Source organism: Maylandia zebra, linkage group LG23 (genome assembly GCF_041146795.1).
Source record: "Maylandia zebra isolate NMK-2024a linkage group LG23, Mzebra_GT3a, whole genome shotgun sequence".
Lineage (NCBI taxonomy): Eukaryota > Metazoa > Chordata > Actinopteri > Cichliformes > Cichlidae > Maylandia > Maylandia zebra.
In genome coordinates this window covers 3978378-3993389 of record NC_135188.1, presented here as the reverse complement: position 1 = coordinate 3993389, position 15012 = coordinate 3978378, and the positions used below count along the sequence as shown (strand labels likewise).

Sequence of the window (15012 nt, the reverse complement as noted above, 5' to 3'; positions counted from 1 at the left end):
TAATCTACCATCCCTGGGCTGACATTTGTAAGAGGGCCAGGCTGCCTGTAACCGCTCACTATCTGTGATATCACAGAGCCAGCGATACAGCGGGAATAAGAAGAAGCTGTCTGCTCGGCTGCACCTTGGCCTCCTGCTTTTTCTGTCTCTTACCATCTCTTCTTCTTTTCATCACTATTTGTTACGCTGTCGGTCTGAGTTAGCCAGAAGAGCCATTTTCCACCCTGCCCAATGCTACTCAAGCTCTTTCGATCCAGGAAAAACAAAGAATGTGAAAACAAAAAAATGGAAGTGATGGACACTTTGAAAAACAGAGCCATTCTTAGAAAAGAGAAAAAGGGAAAACAAAACAAAATAGCCCCCGCTTTCACTTCTTTTTTAGATGCTTTTAAAACATATCAAGGATGACTACCTTGCCTTGGAATAGGCTTATCGAGCAGCACAAGTCAAATCAATCTGTGACCGCAGAACAAGGCCTTGGATCCCGTCCTTAAACTTCACTGCAGTATATTCATGTGTAGTTTTGTATTTTTTTTACTTTCACTTTTAGGTCGAAATGACTGAAACGTAGTCACATTCAAAGTATATGTAACCTAAACAGACACACAAATTATGCTGGTTATAGGTTTAACATCGATCATGTTATTGACAAATGGCTGTTTTTTATTGAAAGCTAAATGAAAAGCTAATTTTTTCCATGCGCTTATACTTTTCTCTTGTCATTTCTTTTTCTTCCCATAACTGTTATAACTGTTCACAACTCCTTGAGCGTTTTTTTGCCAGTTTTCTTTAGGTTTCAGTAGGTATACAACCACAGATCAGCAAATTTCTTACTGTTTTTAGGGCAGATTTCCTACGAGAGTGTTAACTTTCATAAACTTGAGTGAATTTATGCAGATAAAAATGCAGTGCAGTTAGTTTCCACATAAAGTGGGGGAACGTGGTCTCACTACTATTTATCCGTCTTTACTTAACACTGAAAGCTTATGTTTGATTTGTTACAAATCAATAATGTCAGGAATTAAAATAGTCTCTCCATTGTTACACTATAGCAGGAAAAGTGGGGAAAGCACCATTCATTCCTCTGGTATACCTGTTTAGTTTCTCATTTATGCAAATATTCAATTGGCCAATCACATGGCAGCAAAGTAGCGCATTTTAGGAATTTGGGCACGGTAACGACAACCTGCCGAAGTTCTAACCAAGCATCAGATTAGAGAATAAAGGCAATTTGAGTGACTTTGAATATGGAATCAGTGATGATGCCAGTTGGACTGGTGTGAGTATTTCGAAAACTGTTGATGTACTGGGATTTTCTCACACAACCAGAGAACACTGAAACATCAGAGAACATCGAAAAAAAGAGAAAAAAAGAGGAAAAATCCAGTGGGCTGCAATTCTCTGGGTGAAAATGCCTCGTTGATGCCAGAGGTCAGGAGAGAATGGCCAGAGTCCATGAAGTCAAAGTCAAAGTCAACTTTATTTGTCGATTCTGCCACATGTACAGGACATACAGAGAATAGAAATTGCGTTACTCTCAATCCCTAGATAAATAGATGAAGCTGATATGAAGGGAACACCGAGCCAAACAACCACTCATTACCACCAAGGTATGCAAAACAGCATCTCCGACTGCACAACACTGAACCCTGAAGCAGTAACAGGGAAAACCACACCACGAGTTCACACGTGCCCACCAATGTTAGGGAATAGAAGCTTGAAAAAATGTCGCTTGCTCTAATTTCAGAATTTGTTGTAAACAATATGAAACCATGGACCCATCCTGCCTTCTGTCAGCGGTTCAAGTTCACGATGGTGGTGTAATACTATCAGGGATATTTTGTTGGCACATTTTGTTACCTTGATATCAATGTCACTTTATAACCAGTGTACCCATCTTCTGACAAGCCATGCCACAGAGATCAAATAATCTCAAACTGGTTTCTTGAACATGACAATAAATTCACTCTACTGAAATGGGCTTGACAGACCTTTGGGATGTGGTGTAATGGACAGAAGGCAAAAGGAGGTCCAACCTGATACTAAGAAGGTACACTAAATAAAGTGGTTTTATGCAATAATGATAAGGCTTGCCATAGTGTTTTCTACCTTCTTACTTATGTCCAATTTCATTTTTGTTTTTTCCCTTTGAATGCTGTTCTGACTCCCTTCTGACTCATAATTAATAGTTAAAACCAAATGAAGAGTTGAAGGAAAATACCACCCTGCTGGCCAGGACTGATGAGACTGGGACAGTCAAAGCTGGAGAGTCAAAGTGAAAGGATGCTAGAAAGTTAGTACAGAACCTACTGTGGATATTAAGGAGGTCAACTTTACTACTTTTTAAGCAGACAAGGACATGAACCTTTGATTTTACATTGAGTATATCTCCTTTTTGGAACTCACAAATCCATCCCTAACCCTTTTCGCCAATATGGACCTTTCTGCAATGACCAAACTGTCAGAACTCCACAAGCTAGAGATGACACCCATGTACGTAATACCCCAGTATCTTATCTGTTCAGAGAAAGTGCATAAAAGGATAAGAAATTTGTAACTCTTCCTTTTCCATCCTTCCAGTTGGCTCCAATGGGAGAGGTCTGACCTATCTCACACTCCTAGAGCACTAAAGGGACTCAGTGATCCTTTATCTGAGCATGAAAAACAATGAGTGGATTCCAGCAACTTCTTGGCCTGTCAGTGGAGGAGAATATTCCACAGATGGCTGATTGTGTTATGAAAATGAAATATTAACCTTTGGATAGAGTGATATACTTTGGTTTGTGATTTTCCTCTGCAACATTTCCGATGTTTTTAAGGAATATGATTTTATACTGGTAAACATCAAACGATCAAAACAACAGGCGTGCTACAGTGATGTAATGCAAGCGGCGTATTAAGGCCCAACGGGCAAAATCTATTACATGTGTTGCAACAAGTAAAAGCAGCAATTTTATGACACACTGGAAGAAACAAATTAGACGTTCTTCTCTGAAATAGTCAGCTGTCCTTTGACCACGGAGAACAAAAACAAATCGCTTTGACCTACACTTGGAAAATAAACGGTATCATTCACACTGCACGGCTCAAAAGTATAGCGCAATGACTCACGTGGGTTCGACTTCTCTCCTGACTCATAATTAATGGTGAAAACCAAATGGAGAGGTGAGGGAAAATCCCGCCCCGTTGGCTGTGAGGGGTGAGACCGGGACAGTCAAAGCTGGAAGCTGGAGAGTCAAAGTGAGAGGACGCTGGAAAGTTAGGACAGAACCTACTGTGGATATTAACGAGGTCTTTACTTTACTGCTATTTTTAAGCGGACAAGGACATGAAACTTTAATTTTACATCGAGTATATCGCCTTTTTGGAACGCATCAATTCTGCGTCTTTACGCACGAGAGGAAAAAACAAATAAAACAACAACTTCGACATTTTTGGAAATCTGCTCATTGCAGGGATGTTCAAACGAGCCACATCATTCTGACAGGTAGGATAACTTTCTAGCATACTGTTGCGGGAGCGAAGAAAAACACACCGATTGCGCAAAGACTGTGCGCTAACAATGCACGAGCTCTATGTCATTTTTGATAACTTTCACAAAACAGGAAAGTCAGGAAGAGGAAAGTTACGCAGAGGCAGGATTTCAATTAAAGCCTCTGGCATTTTTTACTTCTGTAAAGAAGTTGGCTGTAACACTGTGCCTTGTTTCTGAAACTGGAAGAAACTTAATTTATGTTCAGCGTCATTGTGAGGGGGGCATTTCTGGATCATTTAAAGACCTTTATAAAAGTCTTTTCTTTTTTTAAGGAAAAGAAAGAAAGAATAATAAATGATGACATAAACACTCCCTAGACTCATTATTCAACTATAATGCCAAAAATGTAAGTACTTGAAGTAAGTGGTAGTGGATAGAACAAAAGAACGGGCAGTTTAGATCATCTGATTGTTTTCAGTTTCTTCATGAGACTGTGTTCTATTTAACCTGTAAGTGCCACTGCTGTCTTTGTCAGGACACTTGTCTGAAGGGATTTTTGTTCTGATGTACTTATTTGCTTAGTTGCATAGCTTTAAACTGGCAATACTTTCCTTTTTTCAATGCAGATTTGATGTTTCTATAGAATAATCTTCTTTAGTTCCCAAGCTCAGAGAAAACCGAGTAATTTTTAAACGTTATCTTTTAACTTTTCTTCACAGGCTCCTCAAAGGATGTGACTCTGCCAACTTGACCACCCTTGCCTCTGTGTCCAGTGCTGTGCCGCCCTCTGCTGTGTGACCGAGGAAGGTCAAGAAGGGCCAGGCAGTATGAGTAATCAAATAGAGGAGGGGATGAACCCTGTCATAGTCATCCACTACAACCACTCGGGAAAGTGGGAACGGCCCCGCGTCAGTGGGGCCTGTAAAATGGTGCTGCTGCTTCTCATCTGCGTGCTGATTGTTCTGGAGAACATTACAGTTCTCCTCGCCATCTGGAGGAATAAGCGCTTCCATAGCCGTATGTACTTTCTCATTGGAAACCTAGCGTTGTCAGACCTGCTGGCTGGGGTGGCTTACATGGTTAACATCTTTACCTCGGGACCCAAAACCTTCTTCTTGACACCACTGGAGTGGCTGGCCAGAGAAGGCAGCATGTTCGTAGCCCTCAGCGCTTCTACCTTCAGCCTTCTGGCCATTGGGATTGAGAGGCACATGACAATGGTGCGTCTGCGCCCCTGCGAGACAGCAGGTCGAGGTCGGCTTCTAGCACTGCTGGTAGCCTGCTGGCTTGTGTCGGTACTGCTGAGTGCTCTGCCCAGCCTGGGCTGGAACTGCCTAAACAATCTGCCTTCCTGCTCCACAGTGCTGCCGCTCTATGCTAAGAGTTATATTGCTTTCTGCATCAGTGTGTTCAGTGCCCTGTTGGTGGCCATCATTATACTCTACATCAGGATCTACCGTCTGGTGACCTCCAGTAGCCGCAGGGTGAGCAGCCGGCCTTCAGAGCGTTCGTTGGCCTTGCTTCGTACGGTGGTTATTGTGCTTGGGGTTTTTGTCATGTGCTGGTCTCCCTTGTTTCTCCTGCTCCTGCTGGATGTTGGTTGCAGTCCAGATAAGTGCCCTGTTCTCTACCAGGTGGACTGGTTCATTGCCCTTGCTGTACTCAACTCTGCCCTTAACCCCCTCATATATACTCTGTCCAGCAGAGAAATGAGAAGCGCATTTTTCCGGTTGCTGTGCTGTTGTCAGACCAGCATGGAGCACACTGGGACTCCTGCAGTGGGCAACCCCAACCTAGGGACAATCATCCCCACAGGAGAAAACAGCAAGACAAGTTTTGGTGGAGGAGGGGGGAGCGGGGATGGGAAGTCTACAATGAATAGAGGGAAGGTTCCCACACCTGTGAACTTAGACAACAAGCACGGAGATCCCTCCGCCACTGCTGTGCCCCATCCTTCAGGGCCAGCAGACCTGCTTTCAGCTGTACTTGTGAAGGCGGGAGCGCTGCCAGCCCTCAACAAGTTTTAAATGGAAAAGCCTAAATGAGGTGTTACAGTTACACAGAAACAGACTGGTCTGATATAATCCTGCTACCAGCCACTTTTTGCTTGTACAGTGTCGTTTGGGAAGCATGGCTTAGATGAAGTAATGATAAATACATTCAGAAATTCATTTGGAACCAAATGCATCTGATTCTGAATCATAGTACAAAGGAACTCTTAAAGCCACTATTTACAGGAACTCAGATGTCTTTTCCAACACTAAACTCGCTCGAATACAGCGTCGGAGACTTACTTGGATTTAGAAATTTTTGACATTGAATTCATATTGACTGGGGATGCCGTAAAGCATGATTTACTCTTTTAGTGTTTTGTCTGTCATTGAGTTGTTGTTTTTTTTCTTGTCATTTTAAGCAAAATGATCAAATTCTTGCACTTTTCTTTTTTTTGCATGTACTATACGCAGGAAATCTTCAAACACCTGCATTTTTCATTACTTGACTGATAGACTATTTATTTTCTGTGAGAACATTTGCCACCTTAATGCTACACAGCAGTGTTTTATTTTTTTGTTTGTTTTTTGCTTTGTGTGCATGAAACCCATCATGGTACTAGGACTTTACTGTTCACTTTATTATTGATTATTTGCAATGCACTGTGAGAGAAACCTATTCTATAAGTTTAGTGCCAGACTAGCAGCCTCATCAGGCTGTGATGTGCATAATTACAAACCAAAAACAACAAAAAACCTGTTGGTTGAAGGAAAAATGACACTGCTAGTAATTGATTCTTACCACTAGTGGGCAACATAGTAAAGTATGCCCTGATGGTAGTGCTGCAGGAGGTGGTGTTAATTTGTGGGATTCAACTCATGGACATTTCAGGTTCAGGTCAACAGAAGCTACACTGTGAGCAAAATCGGCCTGGCTAATAGCGACAATCATGAAAATTTTAGGGTCTCATCAGCACATCTACAAACCACTTGCCCATCAACTAACCACTAGTAAATACGAGTGTTGGATGTGAATTATTTAAAAGTTGTAGACTGTAAATGACATTTATGCTGAGGGTGATGTATTGCCTGATACGTTAAATAGCAAATAAAATTCTATTCGCTTTTATCCGATTTTCATGCGTCATTTTGTTTTATGGAATCAGGGGCTCGTTCCGAATCCCCTTCCTCTCTTTTCGTCTGTCCCTGTGATCGCCAGCTGCATAAATTTGCTAAAGAATAGTCATAAAACCCGATGATAAAAACCTTTTGCCAAATGAATGGCAGATTCTACTACTATCAATCCTTCATAAGATCCTTATTGAAGCCTAAGCTGTGAATTCCACACATTTATTAATGTGCGGTATAATTTGCCGTTGGTTTATTAATTGCTTTTCACAGAGGAGAGAAGAAATGTCATCAGATTTAACCTGCTGCACTCATTTAATACCCTAATGGGAGCACGTTCCTGCTATCTTACACGCCTACACATGCAGACATGGGTCAGACGCTGATGAATAATGCAAAAAAAATTCTTCATCCTTATTATGACTTGATCTTTCCAGTCAGTGAGGTCATTTGCCGATAAAAGGCATACTACTTGTGGCTACTGTGGAAAAACAGTCTGGGTGTTGTATGAATTCTATGAAAATCATTTAGGATGTTTCTTTAACAAAAAAAGAGTGATACCTGTGTGAATGATTTGATTGGCAGAGTATAACAGATAATAATCAGATGTGTAAGCAGCATATTTTCTAGACGTTGATAACTAAAGACAAGGAAAGAATTTGTTTGTTTTTGTCCTAAAATACTGCTGCACTAAAGCGTACTTTTACACTGAGCTGACAAATGAGCAGAGTTTGATCTTTTTACTGCACCGCTAGACCAGACAGGTGCTGTCAGAGTGGCATTTTATACTTGCCTCAGCTAAAGGATGTGTCTCGGCTCTGCACTTCCAGTTCTGATGAAGAGAGACAGCGAGGACGCAATACCGGCCGAACATTTCCAGCTTAAAGGTCACTGACTGCTTCCTGTCAGAAATGTCTGAACACGTTCTTTTCTGAATTAGCTGGGGATGATTGTGGCCTTATGCCACGTGGAACACCGGAAAATGTCCAAATGTTGAGCTGTGTAGTGTGATTTATAGACAGTGTATCCTGTGTTTCCTGAAACAGTTTACCCAATCTCTGCTTCATCCTCACCATTGCTTTATTAAATCACATCCTCATTTTAGTTCCGCTAAATCTGTCTTTTTTTGGTCTGAAAACAGGTTTGCAAAGAATAGAAGATAAATAAAAATCCATAAAAATAAGCAACATACAGAATTATAGAAAATTTCACTCTCAGAAATTTCACCGAGGGGATCCAGCGATATTTAAAACACGTTAAATTAAATCTGTTCCAAAAAGGATGATTATTCTTCATCCCCTCCTTAACATAAAGTTTGGAGTTTGAGATAAATCTTTTAATGTCATGGCAAAAAAAAGTAAACTAAATATTCTGGCACTATCATGTACAAATAATGTAACAGCAAGATGGACTGCTACTCCAAAACATAGACAATACAATGAAAAACAAGGAATGAATAAATAACTTGGGGGAAAAAAATCATAGGCAGAATTGTCCAAAATAGAAGCAACACAATCACAGTGGTCAAGATTACAACAATGTGGGATTTTTACAGGGACCAAAGTATTTAACAGCTGTGCAGATCAGCTGATCTCAGTGTCACCAAGCACCGGGTGACGGCTCAGCTGAAGCAGTTTGAGACATTCCACTCGCCAAATCTCAGCAAAACAGTCCATGCTGACTTAACCTGCCCAGAGCTGCGGTATCTTTGCAAGCCACTTTGCAAGCCACCTGTATTCCACCCCTTTTACTGCTCAGTTCTATGCTGGGATTTTGCTACTGATCTCACTCCTCCAGCTGCCTCCAGAGTGGGGAGGTGAGCTCCTTATGTTTTTATGCTTTATGAGAAAGGGTGGGGAGGTCCCAAAACAAAGCTACACTAACATTTACAAATGACTACAAATGTAACCTAAGATTTTCTTTTGACTGTAGTGGTGTTGGCTGAAATGTTATTTAAGGACGTGTGTAGTATGTATGTGTACTTTATGTGTTAAGAAAGTACAGTGAATTACAGTTTCCAGCTGATTTTAGAACCCCTTTTTTCATTCTGACCTTGTATTTGGATCAACGTATTAGAAGAAAGTCATAAAAAGATGTCAGTCTGTCTTGAAATGACAGACAGTTCTTGGTTGACCCAAGTACATTTTCTTGAAATAACCTGCTTTACAGTGTTGGAGATGTGCTGGCAAACGTTTAATAATATAAACCTATAATAACTTACAGTATATATCAGCTGTGGTTTCCTAACATCACTTACTGCCACTGATAATGATTTTTGTACAAAACCTTCTTAACAAACACAGAAGCAGACAACAGTCATTATTTTTTAAGAGAGAAAACAAAAAGGTGGAAATAAAAGACACAATGTGCACATGTCGGCATCATTTTCTAATCCAAAAGCCTTCTTTCTTTGCCCAACATCTATGCCCAGATAAAGAAAAGGACTTTAGCCCAGGGGCCTTAATTTGGGGACTGTGAAGACATAAAGTAGAAAAGTGAATAAATGTTGTTTTTCTAAATAATAATCCTGTTCTTCAAATCCAAGCTATGACAGATTCAATTTCTCCAGTACCTGAAGCAAACACCGTAAATGGTCTGTGTGCTAACTAGGTCAATCACCTTAATAAATCATGTTAACTAAATAGCCATGACTAGTGTTCTTTAAGGATTTAGACATGGTGGATTTGTGTTATTCTCTGTGCACAATGCTTATTTGCATATGACTAATGTGAACACAACGGAGGACAAGAGAATCACACCCCCTCCCATCATCACAATCCTGGCTTTATACCGCTGTGTGCTGAGGAAGTGTGCATGCGTGTGCATGCATTTGCACACATCCCGTTTTTGTGCACAGACGTGTGCACGCCGCGTGTTTCAGAGAAAGAACAAAGACTCCATCTGGTCCAGTCACTGAATGTGCCAGTATGAAACACTTCTGTCATTCTCAAGTCCCTTTTTGATGTAGCTTGGAGGTGGAGTGGAGCCAGGCCGAGAGCTGCGAGGGGTCCCATTTGAGGCGGCCACTCACGCTGGGAGCTCCCGAGTTGAAGCCATTCCCTGCTCTGCAGCCGAGTTGTACCACTCTCACCAGAGGAGGGAATCATTCATCTGGTGTGTGATGATTCTCCTCCCCTGCCTTCACCTCCATTGCTCCTCGATTCAATACAGTGTAATTACACGTGGAACAAAGAGAGCAAAGACTCAAACAGACTTTGGTGATAAGGATCACGGGGCTTTATCTAGGGAGCAGGTGGGATGAAGCCGAGGGAGCCGAGGCAAAGGTCACTTTGCAGGAGGATATCTGGAGGAGCTTGCTGAGATTTGGATTGGTGGACACTCCTCCCAGCATTCCCCTCAGCACCCCATTGCCATTAATTCTCCTGTCTAGTGCTGATCAAGTAGAATGAAAGCAGAATAGTTGAATTTGACAGCCTTTTTTATCATCTCAGCTAAGTCATTTTTTCATTTTTTACTTTTTGTTTCTCAGCATCAACAAAAACATCTTAATATACTAGACAACCACGAGACAATATCTGATCAAAGATGAGCACAGAGCCAATTCTGTGGCTTGTAGGGCTGCGACTAATTATTCACTCTTAATTGATTTTTGATTAATGTACTAATCCTTCTACAAACTGTGTGAAAATAACAGAAAAATTCTCATCTCCATTTTCCAAAGCCTGCTTAGATGGTTTTAAACAGCCTATTGGCTTAATAACAGTGTGAATGGTAAAAAAAACAGAGACAAAGAAAACTGCACATTTTCACATAAACAGTAATATTTGCTAGAGAAATTACCTAATGACCTATTTATGTCTGATTAAATGCTGAGAGACTTACTTACTGGTTTTTCATATGAGAATAGAGACTCTGTTTTCATCTATTTTTATCTTTATTCCTAGCCATCATGTCTGCGCTTGATAGTGGAAATATTTTATTCTGTCATGATCAGCTGTCCAAAAACAGTCTGAAGTATTTTTCATCTGTGCTCTGTGTCTGTTTGCAGGAATTAATATTGTGTTCATCACCCAAACTACACAAACTACACGACATGCAGGCAACAAAAACAGGAGATTTTTGTAAAGTAATATTTTAATGTCTCCCAGAAAGGCTCAAGGAGGACATCATATCTCCAGTTTATCAGGTTATCTGTCATGACGCCACACAAATACCACACCTAGAAAGTCTGAAGTCTAATGCATTGCACCACATAAATGGAATTTAATATTTCACCGGCCACATAATTAGGTATACCAGTTTAACTGCCCGTAAACACAAATATCGAATCACCCAATCACATGGCAACAACTTAATGCGTTTATGCTCATTCATGGTCAAGACGACCTGCTGAACTTTAGAGGATCAGAATGAGGAAGAGAGGAGATTTAAGTGAGTTTTAATGTGCTGTGGTTGTTTGTGCCCGACTGGCCGGTATGAATATTTCTCATTTTCTCACAAACCATCTCCAGGGTTTACAGGAAATGGTCCATAAAAGAGAAAATATCCAGTGAGCGGCAGCGCTCGAGAGATCAAAGAAGAATGGCCAGACTGCTTTGAGTTGATTGGAAGACAACAGTAACTCAAATAACCACTTGTTACAACCAAAGTATACAAAAGATTATATCTGAATGTAGTACAAATGGAAAAATGAAGCCACTGGACTACAGTGTGGACCACACTGTGTGTCATTCCTGTCAGCTGAGAATAAGAAACTGAGACTACAGTTCAGACGGAAACATGTTGCCTGGTCTGATGAGTCTTGATTGTAACTGCAACATATGGATGGTAGGTCAGAATTTGGCATGAACAAGCTGAATGGCTCCGTCATGGCAGCAGTTTAGGTTGGTGGTGGTGATGTAATTGTGTGGGGGTTATTTTCCCGGAATATTTTGAGCCTCTTAGTACCAAAATGAGCATTGTTTAAATACCACAGCCTACCTGATTACTGTTGCTGGCCCGTTTTTGACCACAGTGTACTTTTTTTTCTGACGGCTGTCACAAAGCTCAAATTATCTCAAATGCCCTGCACAGTCACCAGAACTCCATGGTCAGTGAGTGTGCATTTTAAACCTGAGTGTGATTGCGTGTGGTGTGTTAAACAAGCTCATCTTTGTTCTATTTTGCAGTACCCGGGTCTCTCTTGCAAAAGAAAAATTAAATACAGTACCTGATTAAATGAACACACGTCATGTTTTCATCAGTCTGAGCAACCAGCCGTTCGGCAACAGCTGAACAGATAGGTGGCAGGAGTGGGTAAGCAATCTCTTCAAGATTCCTTCCCTCTCAAAACCCCCCAAAACAGCAGCTGCCTCCCTCACCCAGCCTTCTCTGATTGCAGTCTTCTGGCAGGCTCTGACGGCAAACACACACCTGCTCACACTGACCTCCAATTTATCTCTTGTACGCCTGCCTGCCACAACTGTAGGGATTAACATGTCTGGAATAGGGGTTTAAGTGAGAGGGAGGATGGCGGCCTCTTAGTCTGACATGCATGTCCCGTCCCTCACTTGTGGCACTGACTTTGTGTGCACAGCTGGCTAATTCCCTGCCTCTGTGCATGCAAACAGCCTGGAGGTTTCTGTGCAATATTGTGCGAAAGAGAAACTGAGGCTGAAGATCCAAAGTGTGCATCTCATAAATGTTAAAGCCCAAGGCAACTTGGGGCTGGAGATGGAATAAATATTTCTACATAACATTCATTAAACACAACAGATGTCTGAGTCTGTCATCAGGTCCGGGTTTAAACACTGCAATATTCGGATGGGTCACCTAGTCCCCACCGAAATGTCTCGTAAAACAACCAAAATTTTTACGTCTTTGTGTTCTTTTCACAATCAGGCTTCTACAACAGCAAGACTTTGACCCTGAAACAAAAGGTATCTAAACTGTAAGAAATCCATTTATGTATTGAATACTTCTACTTGCATGTTATGGATCTGTGTGTATACGTTATGTGGTTCCCTAAATGCTGTCTGGCTCTGAGGTGATCACAGGTGTTCATTCCTCCAAGCTTATCTGATGGATTAACAGCTGGCGTCACCGCATAATCGCCGACACCCACCACATCTGACATTACACACATTCTGATTCTGATATGACAGCCGCGCGCACACACACACACACACACACACACACAGTGGAAGACACATTTTTCCGAATTACTGGATATTGCTGAAGGGATGGAGCCACTTCTCCAACCTTCACAAATGCGCTCATAAAAATATAGCTTAACAGTAGGCAAGTTTCTGTCTGATAAAAACAAAAGAAAATCGAATAAAAACACCCTTCAAAGCAGAGAACAGCTAAGCGCTAGACAAAAGCCAGAAAAATGTGGGAATATTTGTTTGATTTTTACATGCTGCATTCCCGCTGTCGTTATTATTCATATTCCTCCCCAGGGAGGCTTGTTTGAAAAAATGGGACTGAAGCAGCCCCCCCTCCCCGTAATGTCACCGTCTCACTCTTAGACTCACAAACACCCACGCGCACACTTGTTTGGAGTCTTATTGGGGAAGTACAGCCAGGCTGCGTCTCCCTCCCATCCCTCCTGCTCCTCCTCACTTTCTTCATCTCCCTCCCTCCCATTTTCCCCCCTTCACTCTTTCTCCCCAAAACAGGGTGATCCAGCTCGTCTCCTCTCTCCGTCACGCGGGTAATCAGCCTCTGCTATTTCATTTGCCTCAGTAATGAAAGCAATCCCAGTGCTTTTCACTGCAGCGCAGCCCAAATAATGAGGACTGCCTCACCCCTCCTCAGCCACACCTCACCCCTAGTTCTCACCCTCTCCCTCCCAACCCTGCTGTTAATGGATGAAGGAAAGCAAATGTGTGTGCGTGTGTGTTTGAGTATGTGAAGCACGCAATCTTGCCAAGTCCTTTGTGCCTCTTTTCTCCTGCTGCAAAGGAGCCTATTGTATACAATTTCATCAGCAATGCTCTTAATCAGAATATTTTGGAAGGTTTTTCCCGCCTACATTAGTGGTTCCTAACCTTTATTACACATGACTAACATCAACGTGTTAGAACTACTCACAGAATGCACATCTAAGCTGTAAGCAGTTATTCTGCTATTTCCCATTCCCCAGTAGCTTTTCCAAAGGAGGTAAATTGCAAACAAACAAAGAAAATTATTTCATAATAAGAAAATCAAAATGAGTAAGAAATTAAAAAAATGAGATTTTTATTGTTTCCAAATCTTCTACATTTCCTCCCCAAGTCAGGAACCACTAATTGTGATTAAAAATGTACAAGACAACCCTTTAAAAACACTGATTTGATTACAGGGTAATGCAGAGGTTATAGAGTGCAACCTAACATCTTTCGCGCCTTTTTTAAATTTTCATTTTTATAGCCTTAAGAAACAATGATTGAAATTAATTTTCCTTTCGAATGTGTCTGGTAGAAACCATCCCTTTCCTAACAGGAGTTTTAAACCACACAGTCAGTGCTGTCACCAGACAGCAGCAATGAGACTCCATCCCATTTTGCAAACATCTAATTCATCTTCAAGAGGGCCTCTGGAACCAGCTTCCAGTTTGGATTCGGGAGACAGACACCATCTCTACTTTTAAGATTGGACTTAAAACTTTCCTTTTTGCTAAAGCATATAGTTAGGGCTGGACCAGGTGACCCTCAATCCTCCCTTAGTTATGCTGCAATAGGTGTAGGCTGCCGGGGGATTCCCATGATGCATTGAGTATTTCTTCTTCAGTCACCTTTCTCACTCACTATGTGTTAATAGACCTCTCTGCATTGAATCATAATTAATCTCTGTCTCTCTTCCACATCTTGTCTTTTATCCTGTCTTCCTTCTCTCACCCCAACCGGTCGTGGCAGATAGCCCCGCCCCTCCCTGAGCCTGGTTCTTCCTGTTAAAAGGGAGTTTTTCCTTCCCACTGTTGCCAAAGTGCTTGCTCATAGGGGGTCATATGATTGTTGGGTTTTTCTCTGTATGTATTAATGTAGGGTCTACCTTACAATATAAAGCGCCTTGAGGCGACTGTTGTTGTGATTTGGCGCTGTATAAATAAAATTGAATTTAATTGAATTGAACTGAATCTTCTACTAACAGCATGTAATGACTATGCCAGACAAAAATTGTGCAATATTCAATCAAATGTGATTTAATATAGCCAGTGTTCTTAATAATCCCAATTTGTTTTGGCTTTCAATATTTGATTCGCATCTCTTTCTACATATGAACCTTCTCCTCAGTTTCTGGGCTTATCTTATCTTTAAGTTAGTCAAAGACGAGACCAGCTTTTATAAACCCAGTATTGTCTTTCAAATGCAAGAAACAAGAGATAAAAGGTCAGTGAGCTCAAGGCAAATACAACACAGCTTCTCTTCGCTTATGAAGGAAAATCAACAACGTAACTCTGTCAAGCAAATCAATAGAAAACTGTACGGAACTGAC

General features: G+C 41.4%; 1 protein-coding gene across 1 annotated transcript; it reads left to right on the top strand.

The window, feature by feature from the left end:
* Positions 1–3085: 3085 nt before the first annotated feature.
* On the top strand, positions 3086–6595 carry s1pr3a (sphingosine-1-phosphate receptor 3a). Its single transcript, XM_004554986.6, has 2 exons — positions 3086–3487; positions 4195–6595. Exon 2 carries the CDS (start codon positions 4303–4305, stop codon positions 5500–5502), a length of 1200 nt encoding a protein of 399 aa, XP_004555043.1. The 5' UTR covers positions 3086–3487; positions 4195–4302; the 3' UTR covers positions 5503–6595.
* Positions 6596–15012: the final 8417 nt, after the last annotated feature.

Coding starts and splice junctions, on each gene's coding strand:
- s1pr3a (XM_004554986.6), top strand. CDS start 4,303: ATGAGTAATCAAATAGAGGAGGGGATGAACCCTGTCATAGTCATCCAC.